Source organism: Marmota monax, unplaced genomic scaffold, assembly GCF_021218885.2.
Source record: "Marmota monax isolate L192 unplaced genomic scaffold, Marmota_monax_Labrador192_F-V1.1 WCK01_AAM20220418_F8-fsc00015, whole genome shotgun sequence".
Lineage (NCBI taxonomy): Eukaryota > Metazoa > Chordata > Mammalia > Rodentia > Sciuridae > Marmota > Marmota monax.
The window spans coordinates 13667209-13692471 of record NW_026692194.1 but is presented as its reverse complement, the minus strand read 5'-3'; the positions used below and the strand labels follow the sequence as shown (position 1 = coordinate 13692471).

The following is a 25263-nucleotide window of genomic DNA, read 5'->3' as shown; positions in this document are numbered from 1 at the left end:
AGTGAGGAGACAGTGAGTAAGCAATTATATATAACTGTTGAGGACTGAACTGTGTTCCCCCACATTCATATTTTCAAGTTGTAACTCCTAATGTGACTATATTTGGAGAGAGAGCCTTTAAGAAGGCAATTAAGGTGAAATGAGGTCATAAGGGTAGGGCCCTCATGATAGGATGAGTGCCCTTATAAAAAAAGACACAAAAGAGCTGGCTTCCTACCTCTCTGCCATGTGAAGCCACCCAGCAAGAAGGCAGTCACCTAAAAGTCAGAAAGAAAGCCTCATCAGGAATGAGCCCTGATAATACCTTGATCTTGGACTTCCAGCTTCCAGACCAGGAGAAAATAAATTTTTGTTGTGTAAGTCACCCAGTCTATGGTACATGGCAACCTGAGCAGACCAACACAGTAACATAATGTCAGGAAACAAATAAGGACTATGAAAAAATCAGGTGAGGTGGAGAAAGAGACTGATGGAATAGAGAGCCACACTGAATAGGGGACTAGGAAAGGCCCCTGGGGATATCATTCCAGGTGAAGGATTTTTGCGGGAAGTCCTAGACACGGGATAAAATTGAGGCATGTGAGAAATGGCCCAAAAGCCTATGCAGCCTGAGCATGTTGGGCAGAGTGTGAAAGAAAGGAAATGGACACAGAGAGGAAACCAGAGACCGGATGATTAGGGCAACACAGGCCATGGCAAGCACTTCAAAGTTTGTACTAAGTGGGGTCGACTGGAAAGCCACCAGAAGGCTATAAACAGGAGAGTGACATTTATGTCTTTAAGAGGATCACTATGACATAGGCAAGAAACCATAGCACACACACAAAAAAAGAAAGGCTGGTACATTGTTGTGAGGCCAGTTTAAAAGCCCAGGTGAGAGAGTTGGGAGACATGGGCCAGAAGGCGTGGGGATGGAAGAAAGGAGAAATAGCTGGATTCAGAGTATATTTGTGAGGTGATTCAACATTTGTCAAACAGATCTGATGCAGTATGCAGGAGAAAGAAAGGAGTCAAGGACACCAAATTGAGCTGTGCTGCTGTGTACCTGTCTGTGTGTCCTTTACTGAAGTGACAAAATAGAGGAAGGAGAAAGTTTGGTGGGGAGTCGTGTTGAACCAAAAGTTCAGTTTCATGTCTGTTAAAATTTGAGAGGCCTATTAGAGATCCAAGCAGAGATGTTAAATAGGCAATTGGACAGACCAGCATGGAGTCGAGGGAGAGATCAGACTAGAGATATACATTCGAGATATACATTCACTGATGCTGGTATTGAAAGCCCAGAGACTCAGTATCAACATAATTACTGCCAGCACCTGCTTCTCAATGTACAGATTCATCTTTGGGGCTGGGGGCAGAAAGGAGGAGATATTCTCCTCTCAGTTCTTTCTTTTCTTTCTCCATCACCTCAAAATGAATTCATCAAACTTTAAGTGGCCAGTGTCTTCGCCATTCTGGGAGGTGACATGGGCTCTCTTGCCCCTCACAGCTTACAGCACATTCTCAACATGGGGCTGATGCACGCTGAGCACATTCTCCAGTCAACCGCAGAAGCAGAGTCCTCCGGGTGGTCTAGGCCTGGCCTCTCTACAGCCTCCCTCCCTGACAGAAGAGCCTCTCCCCTCACCACTCCACAGGGCTTGGTGTCTAACTAACCCTTGTTTTCCTTCCTCCACTTCAGTAGGAGAGCACGGAGCAGATCTCTTTTAAGAGGCTCACAGGCATCTTTTCCTTAATGGAAAAGAAAAACAACTGCTTTAGGTGAATAAGGAGAAAAACTGAGTGTCTCTGGGAGAGTCAAAGATCCCTCTGCAGTCTCCAGGTACACAGGGCCCCTGAACTGAGAACAGAGAGCAGCCTGGGAAGAGGAGACTCCAGATTATGGAGAATCATTTTTAAAAGAGCAGGGTATTCAGCCTGGTGTGGTGGTGCATGCCTGTAATAACGGAGACTCAGGAAGCTGAGGCAGGAGGATCATTAAGTCTGAGGCCAGCCTCAGCAGCATAGTGAGGCCCTGTATTGAAATAAAATATTAAAAGGACTGGGGATGTAGCTCAGTAGTAAAGTGCCCCTGGGTTCAATCCCCAATAACAACAAACAAAACAAAACAAAACATGCTAACTGCCATGCTCTCGTGGTTTTTAAATGTTAGAACAGGAAAGTCATCTATTGAAACGTGATGTTCAAAATGTTAGGATTTTCAATATTTTTATTTTCCAAACTTTATTTTAAAAGTACATTAAAAGCATCAGAAATACAAATCTGGCCTAATGGTTAACATAAGAACAATTATTATAAAATGTTTTAAAGACCTCACATACTTTGCATCACAGTAAAGCATCAAGAGAACTAGTTAATATACCCTGCAAGTTAATCATATTCAATTGAATTCTCATTACTCTTAGTTCTCATTTTAGCCCTTATAAAGAGACAAGTTATATATGTCTATCTATACCTTATTACTATTATATAGGTATAGACAGACATACATAACTTATGTAGAGACAAGTTCTGTCCAAATATCTATATCTACTTACAGATATAGATGTGAAGGGGAGCTAAGAATCTAGCTCACTATGTATTTCATGCAAGTTAAATCAATAATTTCTTGAAGAGCATAAAGAACTGAATACCTTATATGCACATGCTTAGTTTTCTTTATGCTATAATTTTTACTTCCCAAAGAAGGGCCCCATGCTGGTCAAAACATCTCAAACTCAAAGGTCACACAGGAAATCTGACATTTAAAATTTTATACATAGAAATTGCTTTTGTTATAACCTTTTATGAAATCACATTTGAAATGCCTGTCCAAAAACATATACCTTAAAAAAGTGGGAAGTATCTTCTTGACTTATGTTATGAATTATAAAAGGTGTTTGGTTGATTGGACCACTAGCTTCTGACTTAAGACAAAGCTCTGATTCTTAATTTGACACAGTCCTTCAAATCGTCTTGGAAGAGGATGTTAGATTTCTTAATTCTTTGTTAAAAAGGGGTATATATTAACCTATCTCATGGGAGTATTAATAAATAAGTGCAGTGTTGTATTAAAATATAAAAGCACAATTGAAATAGGTAATAGGGACTTCCAAAAATAGCATTCAATTACCCACCCCCCCAAAAAAAATGGTGAGAGAGTGAATATGTTATCTTCTGTTATAAAATTCGATAGCAAAACCAAAGGAAGAAAGGAAGAGAAAGGAAAGAGGAAGAGAGAAAAGGAGTAGGTAGGGTAGTCAGTCCTGAAAGGTGAATTTAAAAACCAAATAAATCCTATAGTTCGTACTTAAATCTCAGAAATAGAAATGACCGGGTAAATACTGGAGGGTGTGAGGCACTAGATGAGGTGAAAGTGAACGCTAGTTGAAAATCTACTCTCTGTCCCAGGCCTCCCTGGACCTCTACTTAGGAACAGGCTCAGGGAGGGGCGCTATTCAAAAGAACAAAGTACTTCCCAATGTGCAACAGTAATTCTTGAATACAACAGTTCATAAAGATAGGTTTTGGAGTGTGATGCTTGAGTCTAATAGTTGAGTTCCAAAATTCCAGTGAGATCAAGTACTGACTGTATAATGAAAAAATTTTACTCATTGTTATCCTAAGAATCACAGAGTATAGAATAAAATTGGTTTCAGGTACAGAGATACTTAATCTAGTTTCCAGGTTAAGGTTCTGGGAGTCATGGGGCGTACTCCTGTAATCCCAGCTACTGGGAGGCCAAGGCAGGGGAACCATAAGTTTGAGGCCAGCTTGGGCAATTTAGTAAGAGACCCTGGCTCAAAAAAAAAAAAAAAAAAAAGAGTGGGGTATTGGGGATGTTGCTTAGTGGCTGCTAGTGTGTACAAGGCCATGGGTTCAATCCCCATTATGGCAAAAAAAAAAAAAAAGATTAGTGGGAGGAAAAATAAAACAATTAGTTTAAAAATATATCACCTTGATAATTTTTTTTACCACAATGATACAAAAATAAAGAAAAAGGAGTTATTTCTAAGTAGTTACTTGAATACTGACAGGTACTTAATAAATTTTCTTACACTGTAGGAAAACCTCCCAATCCCATCTCTATGCCAAGATAGCCTAATGAATGACACAATAGTTCACACTGCCTCCCACATAACAACCCTCTCTAAGAACAATGCCTCTACTATAGGGGCAGTCCCCATGCACTAGGATTCTTGGATAAGATCGTTCCAAAATATAGTAATTCACTTGTAACAAGCTAAAATATCTTTCTTTTGAAAAGAACTATACAGCCAGAGGCGGTGGTGCATACCTATAATCCCAGCAACTAGGGAGGCTGAGACAGGAGGATAACAAGTTTGAGGCCAGCTTCAGCAACTTAGTGAGACCCTCAAAAAATTAGTGAAACATGGTCTCAATAAAAATAAAATGAAAAGAGCTGAGGATGTAGCTCAATGGTAAAGTACCCTGGGTTAAATTTCCAGTACCAAAAAATAAAAAATTTAAAGAACTATACAGCTACCCCAACTGACACAGAATAATAATGTCTCTAATAAGAAATGGCAATAATCATACACTAAATTCTTAGTTGAGTGTCTTATAAAAGGAAAGTACTTAATGCTTGTGTGTGAATTTTTGAGAAGGACAAAAATATAGGTATCATATTTGTGATTTTTTTTGTTTTAACAATGTTATTTTTATTCAAATAAACCTGCTTACCAAAAAGTGTATTAATCCCTATTTCAGGACTTCAAAGAATCAAATTTTACATTCTTAAAGAATAACACCTTCAGGAGGCTGAGGCAGAAGGATCACAAGTTGGAGGCCAGCAACTTAGCAACTTAGCAAGACCCTGTCTGAAAATAAAATTTAAAAAGGGTTAAGGATGTAGCTCAGAGATAGAGTACTTCTGAGTCCAGTCCCCCATACCAAGAAAACAAAAACCAAACCAAACAAAAAAATCAACTCATACCTTCAAGTTCGTCTATTTTTTTTTTTTTAATCCATATCTAGAGCTGAGAGTGCAGCTCAGTGCTACAGTTCATGCTTAGCATGTGCAAGGGCCTGGGTTCAATCCCCAGCACCAAAATAAAATTAAAAAAAAAAAATCCAGCAATATCTTTGTAGACCCATAATACTGACTCAGAGAATTACAACCAGTCGATTTCCTACTTGAACATATCACCATTCCTGGCCTCTATTTAAAGGTTCAGCACAAAAGACTGGGTAACAGGTCTGGGTTAAAAAGCTAAATAAACTTTTACATCATATCTTAAAATGTCAAGAAATTACAAATCAAATCAAGACATTAATATTTCAGAAAAAAGAAAAGTCCCAACTGCCAACTTTTCGGCTGAATCTTTAAGTTTTGATCTGCGGCGGCTCTCAAAAATCAAACAGTGTGAGAAGGCAAAAAAAAAAACATTTGCACAAGATTCTCTGGCCTCCCTGACTTTAAACGGAGGGGACTGGAATTTGCTTGGCTGAAGTGCTGTCGTACTCCTGCATTATTAGGTCGTTGGTGGTGTGATAATGCATGGCAATATAGGAGCTTGCAAATCCAAAAGAGTTTATTGGCTGCAAGTGGCGTGGGCTGCTCTCCTCCTGGGAAGGGCTGCTGTTATAGATGCTGTAGTAGGGTTCAATCCGAGTGTTGATGGGGGTGGAGCTGCTCTGACCACAGTGCTGATGTCCAGCAGAGATCTTGGGACTTACCACACTTTCCTTTGAATGGCTTGGGCCACAAGCCTGATCCACAAATTTCTTCTGTGGCTTTGGAGACAACATGTAGGCAGAGTTTGTTTCATGATGGGAGGATTTGTTTCTGTTGACTTCGAGGTTCCCTTTTCCCATGGCTCGAAGTCGAGTCTTCTGTTTGCAGCAGAAAACCCCCAGGCCAATGTACTGGAGGCACCAGAGCACTTTCCTTCTCAGGCCTGCACTGTTCCGAGAATATATGAAAGGGTTTAATCCTGACTTGAAAAATATTAGGGTGAACCCAAACAGTTCAAACTGGTAAAGGATGAAGCTGCCACTGCTGGACAGGACCACCTGCACCAAGGAAATCCCCAGCGGAAGACAGCACACCAGGACCGACAGCACAATGATCACGCAGGTGACCACGGCTTTGGAATCCTTGGCAGTGGAGAGGTTGATGGCTGATACCAGCTGGAGTCGGCTGGCTGCAGGGGTTGGCAGCTGGTTGGGACTCTTGGTGTACCCGTGCGTGGGAACGTGCTGCAGTTTGTTGTAATTCTGGTTCCTGTAGAGGGCCGGCACGGTGCACTGGATGGGATCTCCGCCTCCCTTGCCAGGAGCCCCCATGAAAGGCTGTGGTCTGGAAGCATCGACTGTGATGACAGGGAGGCACTTTCTGACCTGTGCATTCTTCCTCAGGGTCTGTGCAATCATGATGTAGGAGACAGACACCACGGCGATGCAGAAGGTGAAATCGACCACATAGAGAGACAGAATGGCTCTCCCTTCTCCAGCCACCAGACTGGACATGGGAAGGCAGAGGTGGGATTTATTGGTCTTCAGGGTCGCCAAGGTGGCGAGGGTGAAACTGGTGGCCCAGAGAAGCAGAGTGAGGAGCAAGGTGCAAGGAAAGGAGGCCGTGCGATCAGGCTGCTTCCCCAGCACCATGCGGAGGCGGTGCAGGGCAATCACTGCCACCGTCTTGAGGGACATGATGATGAAGCCGGAACTGGTGAGATGGAAGGCGAAGCAGAAAGCATCCGGGATGCCACTGGCTGAGCTGAAGAACAACACAAAGGCGAACATGGGCGCTGTCACCCCGCAGATGAAGAGGTCACAGAAGGACAGGTTCAGGATCATGAAATCAAAATTGGTTCTGAATTTTCTGAAGGCTGGGTCAAAGAAGGACAAGAAGACAATGAAGTTGCCGTAAGAGCCCAGGCAGAAGATGATGGCAAGCAGAAAAGTGCAGGTCACCAAGGTGGCCATGTGGATGAGGTCCTGAAGATCCTCCTGGAGAGAGGTGTCATTGCCTCCCTGCGGGTGAGGCACGTGGAGCAAGGTGGCATTGGGGGCATCCTGAAGGGGGTCTGTTGAGTTCATCTTCAGAGAGAAATGTCTCTTCCTTCTGTTCTCCAAAAAAGCTCAGTGGGAAGAGAGTCAGAGCCTCAACTCACAGATGAGCGACGTGTGACAAAAGAGGCCCAAGACAGATAAGCCTGTACACAAAAATGCACACCCAGACACAGAAAGGGGTTACTACACGATCTCATGATTGTTTATGAAAGCATTACAATTTCTCAGTCCCGGCCTCATACATGGAAAGCAGCTTCTCTTCACAAAGTCCAACACAGAAAGAGAGATGAACCCTCCCAATATATCCATCCAAGTAATTTAGTCTTACCACACAGTGGTTTCCAAACAGGGTTAACTTAGTATCACCTGGGGAGCATGTTAAAAAGTTTAATGAGTGGTAGCACACGCCTGTAATCCCAACAACCCAGGAAGCTGAGGCAAGAGAATTGCAAGTTTGAGGCTAGCCTCAGCAATTTAAATAAAAAATAAAAAGACTGGGGATGTAGCTCAGTAGTAAAGAGTGGTAAAGTGCTTTTGGGTTCAACCCACAATACCAAGGAAAAAAAAAGAAAAAAGTTTTTCATTACAGGACAGATTCTGGGCTTCACCCCTTGATATTCTGTGCAGATGATACTTTTGGAAACATTTCCATGCCAGGCACTGAAAATACACATGAACATAACCTCTCCTTCAGAAATCATGGCATAGCTGTAGAAGATCAATCTAACAATATAACTGCAGCCTACTGTGGTTGCAGTGTGCTATGGAAAGAGAAAAGAGGCAACTAATCCAACCCAGGGAGAAGCTGGGAAAGGAGAAAGGGAGTTTTAGCAAGTAGAAGCTAACTGGGTGAAAGGTGAGGGGCAGGCAGTGGGACCCAGGCTCGGGAGAAGGGAAGGAGGTCTTTGCAGCAGAGGGACTGGGGCAAAAAACAGCATATGCTTTAAATAAGATCAGGGTTGGTGCATGATGTGGCCTTACATTTAGGTTCCCGTACATCACTAACAAATCCCCTTTCTTTTCCTAGGAACAATCCTTTATTTTCCAGTATTTCTTTCTTTTCCCATATTGAGATTTTTGGGCCAACTCCCTACATTTCTGAGGGGAAAAAAATCAAAGTAACAAAGAATATCTGGAATAACAGTGGCATAAAAATAAAAATATATAGTGGAATAAAAAATATAAGTGGAATAAAATTTTTTTAAGAAGTGGAATAAAAGTGGTTCAAAGAACCACTTAGGGGGCTGGGGATGTTGCTCAAGCGGTAGCACGCTCGCCTGGCATGCGTGCGGCCCGGGTTCGATCCTCAGCACCACATACAAAGATGTTGTGTCTGCCGAAAACTAAAAAATAAATATTAAAAAAATCTCTCTCTCTCTCTCTCAAAAAAAAAAAAAAAAAAAAAAAAAGAACCACTTAGGGGGATGGGATGTGGTTTTATGCTTGCCAAGTATGCAAAAGGTCCTGGGTTTGATCCATAGCTTCTCAAAGACAGAGAGAGAGAGAGAACACACACTACTTTGTAAACTCTAAGTAATGTGATAAATGTGAGTTGCCATTATTTCAACAGGAATATCCTCCTGACAAAGCAGGAGCGCACACTCACTCAATGCACACTAATTATATGCACACCACAGCACACTAATTATATGCACACCATGGGCCTGCTTTATGCTACATACTGAAGATAAGACACAGCCTCTTGCTCTCTTTGCCCCCTTTTTATTTCTACTGTACAATGAAATCTAATGTACACTCACATAATCGTTTGCATTGTCCCAAAGACCTGTGGTGACCTGGTGTTCATCCTGCTCCCAAAGATACTCCCAGCAGAACAGACCAAGTTGTTCAGTGCGTTATTCTTGCCAACCAACAAGCATTTGCTTCAGTCCAACATTGTTGGAACCACCAATGGCAGTGGGGAGGCCCACAGCTGATGTTCAGAATATTTAACCACCAGCTCAAGCTACACCCCAGAGGCCTCTAGTTGTCAACCCTTTAGTCGCTGGATCAAGGTGGAGCAGAAGAATGGGCTATGTCCGTGTGGGGTTACCGGGGCTCCAAGCAGCAGCTGTGGACTACCCAAAACAGAAGCCTCTCATCATGTAACAGTACCAGACAAACATGAGCTCTGGAAGTTCCATATGACTAACTGGTGTCTTTCAAGAGAGAGGACAGCTTCTTCTACATTCCCACTACACGCCTTGTAGTGCATGCAGATCATGACAAAATGGTGAATTTCTCCACTGGAAAGTGAAAACAACTTTTCTGCAACTTTTTAAAAGTTCTATAGGAGCCAGGTGTGTTGGTGCACACCTGTAATCCCAGGGATTTAGGAGGCTGAGACAGGAGGATCACAGGTTCAAAGCTATCCTCAGCAACTTAGTGAGACTCTGTCTCAAAATAAAAAATAATAATAATAAAATAAAAAGGGGTGAGGATGTGACTCAATGGTTAAACATCCATGGGTTCAATTTCTAGTATGAAAAAAATATTCTATGGGACAAAAAATGTAAATCCTGAACCTTTGTTTCTTTTTTTTTAAAAAAAAAATTTTTTTTAGTTGGACACAATATTATCTTTATTTTATTGATTTTTTTTAATATTGATTTTTTAGTTGTAGTCAGACACAATACCTTTATTGTATTTATTTTTATGTGGTGCTGAGGACTGAACGCAGGGCCTCACACTTGCTAGGTAAGCGCTCTACCACTGAGTCACAACCCCAGCCCTTATTGATTTATTTTTATGTGGTACTGAGGATCAAACCCAGGGCCTTGCACGTGCCAGGCCAGCTCTCTACTGCTGAGCCACAACCCCAGCCCTATTTCTTGATAATTAGAATTAAATAATAATGGATTGCTCTTATTGTTTCCAATTAAAGATTGCATTCCTGTTTCTGAGCCCTTCTAATATTTTTGTAGCAAAAAAAAAAAAAAAGACGTTTTGCTGCTTATAAAAAATTATTGCCAGGAGTGGTGGTGCATGCTTATAATCCCAGTTCAGAGATAGACTCAGCAATTTAGTGAGGCTCTAAGCAACTTAGTGAGATGCTGTCTCAAAATAAAAAATAAATAAAAAGGGCTGGGGATATAGCTCAGTTAAGTGTCACAGGGTTAAACTGCCAGTATCATCTCAAAATTTTTAATTGATATGCATATAAAAGTATGACACAATGAAACCTATTATTCTAGCCAATAATCCCAGTGACTCCAGAGGCAGAAGGATTACAAATTCAGGGCCAGCCTCAGCAACTTAGTGACACCATATCTCAAAATTCACAGAAAAGGACTGGGGATGTCATCCGATGATAAAAACATCCCTGGGTTCAATCTCCAGTACAAAACAACAACAACAACAACAAAACCCAAAACACAAAAAAAGAAACAAAACCAAAAAACTCATTATTCGCTAGGCGCGGTGGTGGTGCCCTCTTGTAATCCCAGCAGCTCAGGAGGCTAAGGCAGGAGAACTGTTAAGTTCAAAGCCAGCCTCTGCAACAGTGAAGCTCTAAGCAACTCAGTGAGACCCTGTGTCTAAATAAAATACAAAATAGGGTTGGGGAAGTGACTCAGTGGTCGAGTACTCCTGAGTTCAAGTCCCAATACCCACCCCCCCCAAAAAAAAAAAGAAAGAAAAAAAAGAAACCCATTATTTTATATAATTGATATGCACTAATAAAACATTTTACAAGTTTTTCAAACCTTTTAAAAAAATGAATTGGAAGATTAGTGTTAATTTATGAAAAAGCAAGTGGAAGATGCCCATTTAAAGAGGCAGGAAGAACAGAATACTAGTGTCTTATTGCCACCCCTCTGCCCCCAACCAAAGGTTTCCTCTTTGGAAGTAGACAAATCAAGAGGAATGAAAACAGAAGCAAGAATTTGGGGGCTGGGGATGTGGCTCAAGCGGTAGCGCGCTCGCCTGGCATGTGTGCGACCCGGGTTCGATCCTCAGCACCACATACCAACAAAGATGTTGTGTCTGCCGAGAACTAAAAAAATAAATATTAAAAAAAAAATTGACAGAAGAAAATATTTAAAAAAAGAATTTGGCCTGGGAAACTTAGAGCATCTGGAATTGGTGTGCTCAGAGAAATAAGTGGGTAATAATAATGAAGAAGTGAAATGATGGAAGTTATGAGGACCCCAGATGAGGAGATAATAGGAAAGGGGTCAGGAAAATGAGACGATGAGGCACCAACATTACTCAAGGATAAAAGAGGAAAAAAGATTATTTGTAGGCACTGAAGAGCAAATTTCACTTTGTGCAGTTCTGTTTTGTCAATAAATTTTAAAATTTTTGATTAATTTTAAAAAATAAAAATTCTGTGTCAGGAAATAATAATGGCAATGTACTCATCAGCATTTTTATTTTACGGAGTGCTTATGATGTGCCAGGCACTGTTTTCAGTGCTCTCCACTACGAATTTTAAATTCTCACAATCCTGAAATTGTATAACATCAGCATTTTGCAGATGAGAAAACTGATGGAGAGATGATATCATTTAACAATGTAACAGAGTTTGGATTTGAACCTAAGCAATTGCTTTTAACCCAGAGCCTTGTGCATGTTAGGCAAGCACTCTACCAACTGAGCTATATCCCCAGCCCAGCAATTGCTTTTCTTTATTTTTTGGGTACTAGGGACGGAACTCAGGGGCACTTGACCACTGAGCCATATCCCCTGTCCTATTTTGTATTTTATTTAGAGACAGGGTCTCACTGAGTTGCTTAGTGCCTCATTTTTGCTGAAGCTGGCTTAAGCAACTGCTTTTCAAAGCCTGTTTTTTGTTTTTGTTTTTTTGTGGTGCTGGGGATTGAACCAGGGCCTTGTACATGTGAGGCAAGTACTCTACCAACTGAACTATATCTCCAGCCCCCCAGCCGCCACTTTTTTTTTTTTTTTTTTTTTTTTTGGTATCAAGATTGAACCTAGCTAGAAGTGCTTAATTACTGAGTTACATCCCCAGTCCTTTTTTCATTTCAAGACAGGGTCTCACTAAGTTGCAGAGACTGACCTTGAACTTGGGATTCTCCTGCCTCAGCCTCCTGAGCGCTGGGATTACACATTTGTGCTAGGAGCCCCACATTCTTTACCACCATACTAAACAAAAGAATAAAGAGATCAAGGGAGGAATCCCCATGTCATAAGGGTAGTAGCTATAGTTTACTGGGTGGTTATTATACACTAGGCTCCATGGTAGTTTATAAAAGTTATGAAACTTTATTTCATCCTCACAATAATCCTATGAAGTAGGTATTATAATCCCTTCTTAATTGAAAAATTCCTGGAACACAAAATTCTAATACATCTATAAATATACACATCTATCTTTATATTTAGCTACATATCTGCATATACATATTTATATATAGTTATATTAGATATATAGAAACTTCTGTATAGCTTTTTGACAAGCCTAATGATTACAGTTCCAATATAATTAATTATATTATTAATTAATAATAAGTAATTACAGATCACTCTTACTGGGATAACTAGAACAAAAGAAGGAATCAAGGGCTTGGAGGAGAAAAGAGTGAAAAAGAAGACAGAAGAAAAGGTTTTGGTAGAGGAATTGTAGAAGCAATAAAAGAAATGGAGGGAAAGTCTTGGTACTAAATCCTAGAACTTTTAAAAGGAGACCAAAATCACAAAATGAGAACAAAATTATGATGGCAGAAATACAAAACTGGGGAGGGTAGCAAATCAATATCTGTTTAATATCCTAAATGTTACCAAGGTTATTTTCAATGCCAGCATCCAAGCTACTCTTTTCTCCCTGGGACTATAAACAGGTCCTGGAAGATGTGATTAAAGCCATAGAATCCGAAAATTTTTAAGCTGGGACACAGTTTTAAGTGTGCACACTAGCCACAATAAGAATGAATTTACATGCATGTTTTTTAACTACTGAGGAGAGTCCATAAGAAACTAGTAGTAAGACAGAAAATTGAAATGTATCGCAGCAAGGTTATTATTTCTCATTAAAATGTATGAAGAGCCCTTGCTAGTGTGCTGTTTTAATTTTTTAGTAAACATTACGGTGTTTTATACGTGCCTTTACAAATCATGATCTGGATTCTTCCAACTAAGTTTTTTTTTTTTTTCTCTCATAATGTCTTAAGTTCCCTCAAGGCAGCGCCTAACCCTCACAGAGACATAGTGAATTTAATATGCTCATTGTATTTGTATTGATCAGGAAAACCTCAGGGAGGTTAGATAACTTGCCCAAGGTCACTAAGATTCAGGCTAGATTTGGATCATTTCAAATCTCTGCCTCTTTTACCCAGATGAAGTACCTTTTGAAGCCCTGAGCTCCTGATGGGGTAGGGAAGGTCAGATCTGGGTCACTTGCTGGGAGAAATGGGAAGGCTGAGGTAGGATCCCAGCCTGAGAACAAGTGGAGTGGGAGACCTGGGAGAGGGGAGGTTGGCGCCGACCAGGGACAGGCGATGGGTGAGGAATCTTGAATTGTGGGAGAGATGATGGTATAGAGGGCCTAAGCCTATCCAAAGACGCTTGTAGAAGAATCAGCTGAAGGTTGGTGCAATGAGGAGAGCTAAGTCCGGGCACCTGCAGTAGCTTGGGGTTTCTACCGGCCCAGCAGAGCCTGGGAGCTGGGAAGGACGGGAGAGAAGGCTTTTCCCAAGGCCGCACCAGCACAGGTGCGCCGGGCGGCTTGGCCTGGCCCAGCACGGCCGCGCTCCTCCTTCACCCGCCGGCCTCCCGGAGGCCTGGCCTCCCCAGTCCGGGTGGCTCGTCCTCCTCCAAAGAGCCCGCGACCTCTCACCTGCCGGGTGGCTGCAGCGCCTCCCCTCCTCCTCCATCTCGCAGCCGGGACCCCAGCTCCGCCCGGCACCCTGGATGATGCAGGGCTGGAGGAATCATCGCCATCGCCGCCGCCTCCGCGCATCCTGGGAGCCTCGGCGAGACGGGGGCGCGGAGGCGCAGTCACGGAGACGCGGAGGGCGCCACCCCCTCGGTCCGACACTCAGGCCGAGCCCCGCCTGTCCCCCGCGCGGGTCTCCTTGTGCCCCGAGGCCGCCCGCTCCCGCCGCCCAACTGAGCCAGAATCCCTTTTCTGCTCGCCGTTTTGCCGTGGGGGGAGCCTGGATTCCGCCATAGGCAGAGGCTGAAGTAGAGCGCAGGAAAGGGGGCAAGCGAAGTGGGAAGAAAGGAAGGGGAGAGCAGGGGGGTCGCCTTAGAGGACAGACTGGAGTGCAGCAGGGTTCCAGGGATTCCTACCGTGCCCGCCCGCCCACCTCCCCAAGTCCCTGTGCGTTCAAGCCAGCCTGCTTAGCTTCTCCATATGCTGCAGTATTTTTTCTTCCTAGACAAGATCGGCGGAGGCGTCCAATTTGAAACTTTGAGGCATAGAATTTATTTATTTGGTACAGGGGATGGAACTCAGGGCCACTTGACCACTAAGACGCATTCCCTGACCGTTTTATTTTTTGAGACAGGATCTCGCTAAATTGCTGAGACTGGCCTCGAACCTGCGATCCTCTTGCCTCAGCCTCCCGAGTCGCTTGGATTACAGGTGTGCCACTATGCCTGGCTGGCGGCATAGAATTTATAGTCATTATAACAGAATTTAAATCAAACCAACTCTAACTTGCCTAAGTCTCTCAAGATATCAATGAATTTACTGAAGAAACTTAACAAGGGGAAGAAGAAGAACTGGGGGGGGGGGGGAACCATGGAAATAAATAAGAAATCATGGGATATTTATTAATACTAGCATAAAATGTAAAAAAAAAAATCTTTAAAAGCAACAATGCAATGTATCCAGCTAGGCTTATTTTGGTAAGAACAAAAAACTGCCATCTTCCCATTCTGGTAAGTCTACACAACTTGCAAAATAATTCATAATGAGTTTACTATTTCTCTAAACTCCTCAGGGATACCATTTGCCCTTTCCTTCACCTGGGACCAGAAAACAGGAACGTTTATTGCATTCAGGCAAAATACTTAGTTGGAATGTTGCTAGCGCAATCTCCATTTTGGCTAACAGTTTTTCTAAGGATCATAACCAACAAATACCAAAGAATTTGATTTATGAAAATTTCTTTCCCAATTCCCTGTACTATTTTGTTAAGAACACACTAGAGGGCTGAATAATGTATAAAGTAGGTTATTTTGTCCAGTGGTTGACTATACAATCAGAATTGTTTATAAATAACTTTAAGAAAATGTTCCAAATGATTTGTACATAGACCACACTTCAGCCAGGTATGGTGGCACACACCTGTAATCCCAGCTGCTCAGGAGGAGGATCCCAAATTCAAAGCCAGCCTCAGCAATTTAGCATGACCCAGTTTCAAAATAACAAGCACTGGGTTTGTAGCTCAGTGGTACAGTGCCCTGGATTTCAATCCCTAGTACCCCCAAAATAAAAAATACATTTAAAAGCTTCGTTCTCCCAAACACTTGCAATGTAATCGTTCTTTTGGTACAAGGGAGTGAACCCAGGTGTGCTGAAACACTGAGCTCCAGCCCCAGTCCTTTTTATATTTTGAGACAAAGTCTGGCTAAATTACTTATGGCCTGGCCTAGTTGCTGAGACTGACTTTGAACTTGTGATGTTCCTGCCTCAACCTCCCAGCTGCTGGGATTACAAGCATGTGCCACTATGCTTGATACAATGTAACAGCCTAACATGTTGTTGGTATTGGTGACTTTGAGCCCTAGGAAAAAATCAAAAAGACCCATTAGCTGGCTGGGGTTGTGGCTCAGAGGTAGAGCACTCGCCTAGCGCATTCAAGGGCCTGGGTTCTATCCTCAGCACCAAATAAATAAACAAACAAACAAACAAACAAATAAATAAAGGTATCAACAACTACAACTAAAAAATAATTAAAAAAAAAAAAGACCCATTAGCTTCTATAGTGGAGCTGGCATTTAGAGAAGATATTCTGATCAAAGTTACATGCCTCTTAATGAATTAAAAATCTTGCCAGCTCATTTCTAGACATTTGGCCATATGAGAGGAGGAGGTTACAATTGGTTCAGGTTGGATTGCTGCCATGGGTTACACCTATGGGAGAAAGGATCTCAATGGGGTGGGGGGGGGGTGTTTCACATCTTATGAAACATTCTAAAGATGTAAAAGAGGAAATTAAGACCCACCAAAGTTCCAGAACTGGTAAGGACCATTCATCAAGGCTAAACCTAATATAAGAATACATACAAAATCTGTAAGTGAAGTGTGCTAAGCCTGGAGAGAACACTGTCTTAGTAGTCAAAAAATGGGAAACCTGCAAATAATAATGTTAGAACACAAATGGGCTACCAATCTGCAGTGACACCAGCCTTCCAATACAAACTATAATTACAATGCAAATTGATACATGTCCACTTGAAGAAAACACATAAAAGCCATTAAATGTTTAGATTTTGACCTAAAAATCTGACTCCTTGGAATTGCTCCAACAAAAGGTTTAAGGCATAGAGGTATGGAAATGAGCATCACAATGCAATTGGAACAGAAAACAACCTTGATGTTCAATAGGGGAATACTCAGAAGCAATCATGACATATTAAGACAAAAGTCCATAAAAGCACTTATAAATATGGCCTACTTAGAAGAAGAAAAAATATTTCCAATAAAACAAAATTCTCATTAGTCTCTGACCACACTAATCGCCCAAGTTGCCAGATGTGGTAGAGCACGCCTGTAACCCAGGCGATTTAGGAGACTGAGGTAGGAGGACCACAGGTTTGAGGCCAGCCTCAGCTCAGCAACTTAGTGACAGACCCTGTTATCAAAATAAAAAGGACTGGGGATGTAGGTCAGTGATTAACAATCTTTGGGTTCATTCCCCGGTACAACACCACCACCAACATTAAAGAGCTTGGCAATGCTGAGTATTTCGTATATTCGAAAACATTTTTCTCATGTACTGTACACAGTGGCACCTAAATTATCAGTCATTTGCATTAAAAGAACAGGTGAGGGACTGGGTTGTAGCTCAGTGGTAGATGCTTGCCTTGCAAATGTGTGAGGCCCTAGGTTCAATCCTCAGCACCACATACAAATAAACAAAGTTACTATGTCCATCTACAACTAAAAATATTTAAACAACAATAACAAAAAAGAATAGGTGGTAGGCTGGAGATATAGCTCATATGAGTGCTTGCCTTGCATGCACAAGGCCCTGGGTTCCCCAGCACCACCACCAAAATAAATAAATAACTGGTGAGTAGCTAGGAGTAGTGGCACCCACCTGTAATCCCAGTGGCTAGGGAGGCTTAGGCAGGATTGTGAGTTCAAAACCAGCCTTCCCAACAGTGAGACACTAAGCAACTCAGTGAAAACTTGTCTCTACATAAAATACAAAATAGGGCTGGGGATGTGGCTTAGTGGTTGAGTGCTTCTGAGCTCAATCCCCAGTACTAAAAAGTCAGGTGAGTAAAATTCCCTCCTAAATTCTGAAACACAATTTGTTTTGCATAGGATCTATTCAAAACCTAAGATTAAGAGGCTGGGGATGTGGCTCAAGCGGTAGCAGGCTCGCCTGGCATGTGTGCGGCCCAGGTTCGATCCTCAGCACCACATACAAACAAAGATATTGTGTCCACCGAAAACTAAAAAATAAATATTAAAACATTCTCTCTCTAAAAAAAAAAAAAAAAAAAAAATTTACAACCTCTAAGAGGTTTTCTCCTTTCCTTCTCATGAAGCTTATAGAAACCTACACTCTTTTCCATGCCTGCTTCCAGTCCCATTTTAAGAACTACTTTAGACAACATCAGCCATCCAATTCTTCCCTTCCCCCTTTCATTCCTGAGGCCACTGATAGAAAATTTGCATTATAATACAGGGGAAAATATCAAGATAATAAGCAGCATCCAAACTTGGCATCAGAGTCACCTGGGGAGCATATTACTCAGGCTAAGGTACCCTGTTTTAAGTCTACAGTGAGACTTAAAGTTTTTTATCAATTGTCTCAATCCCAGCTGCACAACTGAATCATCAGAGCTTTAAAAAGATGATGCCTGAGCCCCCTCCAGAGGGATTTTAGTTGAGAAACATACTAGGGCATCCAGTATCTTTTTTTAAAATTAGTTTCCACTTAGGAACCACTGTTGAAGTATAATTTCATATAGTTTTAAGTTAAAAAAGCTAAACTGGTCAAAATATAATGTAAGGTCTTACAGACATTGATACCATGAAGTGGGAACAATAAGAATTTACATTTTAACAAAATTCCCTCATGATTCTTAGGCAGGCATATTGATTTGAGAAAAAAATCTTCTAGGTTAGTGCTATTCAACAGAAATTTTAGTGATGATGGAAAAGTTCATCTGTGCTACTCAATGTGGTAACAACCACTAGCCATGTAGCTAAAAAGTGCTTAAAATGTCCCTAGTTCAAACTGAGAAAATGAATTTTTCATTTGATTAAATGTAAAGACACATGTGGCTAGAAGCTACTGGACTATACAGGGCATAATTTGAATTCATTTTGGTCAGAGGGAATGAATTCTAGATCCAAATCTGGGACGGCAATAGGAATCCACAAGAGCCACTGCCTACAGAACTGTCTTCTCCTGTTAATGAAGACAAAAGCCAGGTGTTAAAAACAATACATTTATTGGGTTTTAACTAGTTACACAATTGAAATAATCAGTTTGGCACTACTCTATACAGGGATTATGCCTGTGTATGCTGACACTTAAAGGACCACTGCTGTGCTTAGATTGAGTCATTCAGCAGGTAGATACTAAAAAATGTTGTGGTGTTCCTTTAAGGAAGACTGTACAGGGTGTGTTATGACATTCACCAACTTGTGAATTATTTCAATCTAGAAGATATCTTGCACTCTATAAATCTGTTATAGGCAAACATGTGTTAGCAATTTGGGATGCACACACAAGTTACATAAAAATTCAGACATTCTAATGATAAATGAACTAAAAAAAAAATTCCACATTTCAGCTTTTGTAACATGAAGAAAATAACTTAAAAAAAAAAAAAAGGCATTCAATGGGTACAAAAGCCCCAAATCACTATAATAAAGAGCTACATGTGAATCTTTACAAATTAACTACACAATGGTGTCGTGTGAAAGGCTGCATCTGTACAAAGTCTTGCCAATGCTATCGCTATAGTTTATACAATCTTTTACATCTATGTAACATATATTAAACAAGTCAATTAAATACCAAGCCTTATTAGTCTCAACGATTCTGCAGAAAATAAAAGAAAAAAAATCACAGAATTTCCACAAACACAGCAGTCTTCCATTAGGTGAAATATAACAGTTTTCAAAATGGGTCAAACAATATTTGTAAAGATACAGGTAAAAACCAACCAGTCAGGATGTTTACTGTTGTTGTTTATTTTCAAAATCACACATTGTATACACACACAACAATCAATCAAAAATTTATTCAACAAACCCCCATTTTTTTTCTTTCAGCAACTGGCTCTATTCAGCACCAAAAACTCCAGTCTGGGAAACAGACTTTGCTTCTGTGACTTGGTCCAGCAATTCATCAGTCATCGGTAAGGTTCAAGAGTTGCCCTCCTCTTTTCCTTTCCTCTTCTGGCTCTCCAAGGCTCTCAAGGCTTCAGATTTATGGCCCACTGCCCTACTACCATCCAACAGCCATTTGGGAAAATTCAAAATAATTTGAGATGAGTGAAATGACAGGACTTGTATTAATGATGGGTTTTCTCCATTCAAAAAAAAAGAATTTTTTTTTCTTAATGAGTTCCTAGACTGTTTGGCCTTAGATGCCATGTTCGTACTGGGTAATAATTTCTAGTCTGAGACTTTGTGACTTTGTCAGATGCCTCAAACAAAAAGTATATTCTGGAAACACTATGGACAAATCAAGAAACCAAATGGCAGCTGAGAACCTGTGGACACAGACTAATGAGACCAAACACGGAAATCATCAAAATTATGAGAGCTCAACAAAGGCAGAGTTTTAAACCTGCAGAGAGCCACCACAGATGGTACCTGAGGATCTGGAGTTTTTGATGAAAAGAGCCTGAAGTGAGGACTAGTCATCTGTATCAGGAAGGAAAAAATTTCAATTAGGTAACAAGACACTCAACCCTAAAAACCCAATAAATTATATTTTATTTTTCCTATCCCAATAAAAGGCTTCTGGACGATTCCTTTCTAAAGAATAGGTAATAAATACTTCAGAATCCAGATAAATATTCTCACAACTCTGTAGAATCCATAGTGCTCAGGGCAACCTAGAACATCCATACCTCCATACAAGAGGCAAAAGACCAAGATTTCTTTTACCTTACTCTTCCCATGCTACTAAAAATACTAATTTACAAAGGTCCAAAAGCAGTCACATCAATTTTCTGCTTAACATTTAAAACAATAAGCCACGAAGGGAAAATCCTTTGGGAACTTATTTCCAGTGGCCATAGCAAAAGCCATGTTTGTATGTTTATTTTAGTTCTGGGGACTGAACCCAGGGCCTTGTAAATGCTAAGCCATGTGCTCTGACACTGAGCTACAACCCCAATCCCAAAAGCCATGTTTAAAAACAAATACTCCACAACTTTATCTAAACAAATATAAGAATGTCAGCAAAAATTTAAGAACACATACATAAAAATATCCACCTCTCAGTCACCGAAGAATGACATTTGCCTGAGGATTTCACCGTCTTTAAATTCAGAACTTTGCTGACTTACCTCCTATGCATAATAGCATGGTGACACAAGGAGATCCGTGAGAACAAGCAGTTGGTCATCAGTGAATTGCTGTTTGTGTTCTTGCCAGTTGTCATGGTGTGTCCTTCGAAAATTGGATAAGGTCTTTTTTACAGTCATCTGTAGAGAAGGCAACCCACATCATACATTTTAATATCTCCGAACAACCAGGGTTGTATGTACTGTACCTTTAGCTAAGTAATAATCCATAGCTGATTCCAGATCTCATAAATTGTGACATAATGCTACAAAAACAAGCCAATCTTGTTTTCCAAAATCATTACACATCTGTAGAATTACTAACTTCACTTTAGGACAACCCACTGGAACTTACACTATTAGACCAGTTTCAGTACACACTTAAATCTATTTACAAAGGTTGAGAAAGACTAAATCATTTGTATTTTGAATTGTTAAATCTAGGAACAGAGCTGTTCACTACTATATAATACCACCACTATCTCCTATTTAACATTAGCTTCCTATGAGATACTTTCCAGATATGTTAGAAAAGTAGAAGGATAAAATTGAACTATCCCGACAATACTGACAATACTCTACTTTAGAAGCTACAGTAATTTTCTTGCTATATAAAGATCTCAAATAAACATGGGATTGAAGTTTCTGCAAGAGTTTAATAATTAATGGAAAGCAGACTTAGTCCTGGCAGAGGCAGTAGTTGTAGCAAAGCAGCAAGTTCAGGGTATATAGAAAATTATAAATACAAATGGTTTCTTATAAAACATTGATATCATACATGCAAACAAACAACTAATCGTACCTCAATAGGCTGAGGATCATTCAAATGTGCACTGAGATTCATAAGTAGCTGGGGCATCCAGGTGGGAACATTGTAAGGGCTTGAAAGAACACAAGCACCAAGTCCTAGCACCCCAGCATGGCGTTTCACCAACTCTGCAAAGAAAACAATAATATATATGGCAAATATGTATGGCCTTATACCGTTCATTACAATGAAATGAAATTATGCTAAATATTTTCAATGTGTGAATTTCTGCATTTAAAATGAATCTTCAAGAACATACACACTTCAAATTACCTTTTTTTTGCGGGGGGGGGGGGCACTGGGGATGGAATCAAGGGCCTTGCACATGCTAGACAAGCAATCTACCAAAATGTTACAACCCAGCCCTAAATTACCATAATTTTTTCCCCTTTTTTTTTAGGGGGGGAATTGGGCATTGAACCTAAGGGAGCTCTACCACTAAACTACCTCCTCAGCCCTTTTTTATTTTTTATTTTGAGAAAGAATCTCATAAAGCGGCAAAAGCTGGACTTAAATTGGAATCCTCCTGCCTGTCAGCCTCCTGAGTTGCTGGGATTATGGCTGTGCATCACCACTCAAAGCTCATGGTTACTTAACAAAGCTGCATGTACACGTTTTTGTAAGCATATTATGTGTGTGTACACGAAACATGGACAGTTAAGTATAGATAACAAAAAGAGACTTTGAAATAAACATAAACAATGCCATTTGATATAAAAGAGTTTGGTACTTCATTATTAAATAATAGACTTCAAGCAAACAAAGTAGAGTAATGGTACTTTACTGAAATTTGCTATTAACTATATGACATTATTAATATACTCAGTACTTAATAGCTGTCTACTCCAAGCACTTCCCACAAATTCAATTAATTTCCTACTTACTAATCTTCCCGTGTATTTTCTATTCTTGTTAGCAGTGGAAAGGTCAGATGCTTCTTTACATGTAAATTTCTCTTTAAACATTACATAGTAGTTATATGTTATTCTCATTTGGTTTCTTTATATTAATTACGTTGAAAACTCCAGTAATGACTCTTCTCATTCTTTCAATAAATGATCAGTTAAATATAACTATGCTAATAATGACATTTTAATGGTCTGCATATACAATGGTGATCCTTTAAGATTCTCTTAGTAGTGTCACAGTCATTTCAGTGTGTTTTAAGTACAATCTATGTTGTAGACTTCATTTATTAAAAGAGTTTTATGTAGCCATGTACAGTTTTCTTCATAGCTATCTCAATTTTAGCTTTTACATGCCAGGGATAACTATTCCCAGTATTAGCAAAAACCTGGCACATACAAGTTTAAGTCTGGTTAACTTCCAAAAGGGTATGGGTGTTTTATACCAGCAACATTACCTGCAGAAGGAATGGTATCTCCTACAGAACCAGGGTCTCGCTTTCTTTTCTTAGGTAGTTTTGTTTTGCAAAGTTGCTCAAAATGAATCTGCATAGGACTGTCCATGGTAAGGAAGTTACACTGTAACAGACCACTTAAGGTGGTAGCAGCCATTTCTCGAACCTGTAGGAATAATAATTTATATTAGAACTGAGATTCTAAGCCTGAGGGAACAATAGAGAACAAAGGGGAAATATGGGACCCGGGGTGGAGACCTTCCCTGGAACTGTTATGTAAATTTTGCATATTGTCTTTGGAAGTTTCTTGATAGAAATTTCATCAAAGTGTTTAACAATCAATTTCTGGGTTTAATCCCAACAGAGATAGACAGACACAGACACAGACACACACACACACACACACACACACACACACACACACGGGAAGTGGGCATGCATTTTTACTATATCTAGAATATACTGTAGCGAGACATTCTAACTTCTTTTTCTTTTCTTCCAAGATACTAATAAATTATCTCAATACCTCCACCAGAATTATTCTCTTTCTTAGTAGTAGGGTATACTTCTGGGGTGCTCTGTCCAGAGTTCACCGTGTATATACAATTAATTTTATAAGGTGAGGAAAAAGAATTTATTTAGCTTTCTTCTTCTTCTTCTTCTTTTTTTTTTTTTTTGGCAGGGCTGGGGAAATCAAACCCAGGGCCTTCTACATGCTAGGCAAACGCTCCACCAAATTACATATCTCTAGACCCCTTACTTAGCCTTAAATATAGGATGTCCCTCCACTTCTAAAAATTTTCCTTTAAATTCTGTAAGATTTTTCTTCAAAAAGATATTTGTCATAGTTGGGTGTAGTGGTGGATGCCTGTAATCTCATTGATTTGTGAAGCTCAGGCAGGAGGATCTAAAATTCTAGGCCAATATAAGCAACTTACTAAGACACTGTCTCAAAAAAATTTTAAAAGGGGCTGAAGTATACAGTTCACTGGTAAAGCACCCCTGGGTTCAATCCCCTCATATGCGACCCCAGCCAGAAGTCATTTTACAGTCAGATTATTATAAAGTTTTTTTTCTCAATACTATCATGAATAGGATTAACTAATTACCACTGCTATTTAGGATCACAGTTGCTTTAAACATATATAATGGCTTTAATAAATGTCATGGTTGTGCTTATTTAAGAAATATGTTTAATAAGCCTACTATATAAAAAAAGTAAAATGTATATAATAAGAATGTTCTAATAGAAACTTGCAAAAACCAGTAAATTTTAATGCAAGTGTTCTGCTACAGTTTGGATCTTAAATGTCCCCCAAAAGCCCACGTATTAAAAGCCTGGCACTCAATATTTTCCCTGATGTGCAGATGCTAATTCACAACGGAGTAGAGAACAGAGGTATTTTGGACTAGATAGAGGAAAGTGGAGGGAAAGGAGGGGCCATGGAGGTAGGAATGATTGTAGAATGAACAGGACATTATTACCCTATGTACATATATGATTACATGATCTATGTAACTTATATCATGTACAACCAGAAGAACCAGAAGCTACACTCCATTTACCTATAATGTGTCAAAATGAATTCTACTGTCATGTGTAACTAATTAGAACAAATAAAATTTAGGGGGAAAAAAAAAAAAAGGTTGACACTGCTGGGCGCAATGGCACATGCCTGTAATCCCAGAGACTCGGGAGACTGAGGCAGGAGGATCCTGAGTTCAAAGGCAGCCTCAACAATTTAGCAAAGCCCTGACTCAAAACAAAAAGGGATGGGGGTGTGGCTCCGTGGGGAGGGAGGGAGGGAGGGAGGAAAGAAAGGAAGGAAGGGAAGGAAGGGAAGGAGAGAGGGAGGGAGGGAGGGAGGGAGGGAGAGAGAGAGAGAGAGAGAGAGAGAACAAAAAATTCCAAAAAGCACTTGGCCCTATTGGGAGGTGGTAGAACCTTAGTGGGAGTTCTTTAAGTCACTGGAGATGTCACAGGGGACATAGTGGGACTTAAGCTCCTTCTTTTTTCACTTTGTAAAGATGAGATTAGTAGTTTTGCTCTACCACATTTCTTCCATGATGTACTGCCCTGCCAGAGGCCTAAAGCAACAGGGCCAACAGATCACGGACTGAAAGAAACCTCTAAAACAGTAAGTCAAAACAAAACTTTTTATCTTGATAAGTCCATTGTTTTGGGTATTTGTTAATATGACAGAAAGTTGACTAATGCATACTCTAAAATCTGAAGTTATGCCAGGCGTGGTGGCACACGCCTGTAATCCCAGTGGCTCTGGAGACTAAGGCAAGGGACAGAGAGTTCAAAGCCAGCCTCAGCAAAAGTGAGGCTCTAAGCAACTCAGTAAGATCCTGTCTCTAAACAAAATACAAAATAGGGCTGGGATGTGGCTCCTTGGCTGAG

The 25263-nt window shown here is 40.5% G+C and overlaps 3 protein-coding genes across 5 annotated transcripts in view; all 3 read right to left on the bottom strand.

The window, feature by feature from the left end:
* The window catches only part of Asb3 (ankyrin repeat and SOCS box containing 3), a 167198-nt gene extending 153270 nt beyond the window's left edge, over window positions 1-13928 (bottom strand). The window contains exon 1 of the mRNA XM_058573151.1: window positions 13811-13928. Coding sequence (XP_058429134.1) covers window positions 13811-13914 — 104 coding nt within the window. The 5' untranslated portion in view covers window positions 13915-13928. The remainder of the gene's footprint in view (window positions 1-13810) is intronic.
* Window positions 2189-13949, bottom strand: Gpr75 (G protein-coupled receptor 75). 2 transcript variants are annotated; one of them, XM_058573167.1, is made up of 2 exons: window positions 13811-13949; window positions 2189-7157 (listed from the first exon to the last, which is right to left on the bottom strand). In XM_058573167.1, exon 2 carries the CDS (start codon window positions 7039-7041, stop codon window positions 5416-5418), a length of 1626 nt encoding a protein of 541 aa, XP_058429150.1. In that variant the 5' UTR covers window positions 7042-7157; window positions 13811-13949; the 3' UTR covers window positions 2189-5415. The 2 variants fall into 2 exon arrangements, with proteins under 2 accessions (XP_058429150.1, XP_046280040.1); XM_046424084.2 differs by lacking the exon at window positions 13811-13949 and adding an exon at window positions 8775-9362.
* A 5390-nt stretch (window positions 13950-19339) lies between these two features.
* Window positions 19340-25263, bottom strand: part of Psme4 (proteasome activator subunit 4) — a 98294-nt gene continuing 92370 nt past the window's right edge. For both annotated transcript variants that reach the window (XM_058573140.1, XM_046424058.2), the window contains 4 exons: window positions 22860-23022; window positions 21491-21624; window positions 20692-20829; window positions 19340-20041 (listed from right to left, as the gene is read on the bottom strand). In XM_058573140.1, coding sequence (XP_058429123.1) covers window positions 20695-20829; window positions 21491-21624; window positions 22860-23022 — 432 coding nt within the window. In that variant the 3' untranslated portion in view covers window positions 19340-20041; window positions 20692-20694. The remainder of the gene's footprint in view (window positions 20042-20691; window positions 20830-21490; window positions 21625-22859; window positions 23023-25263) is intronic.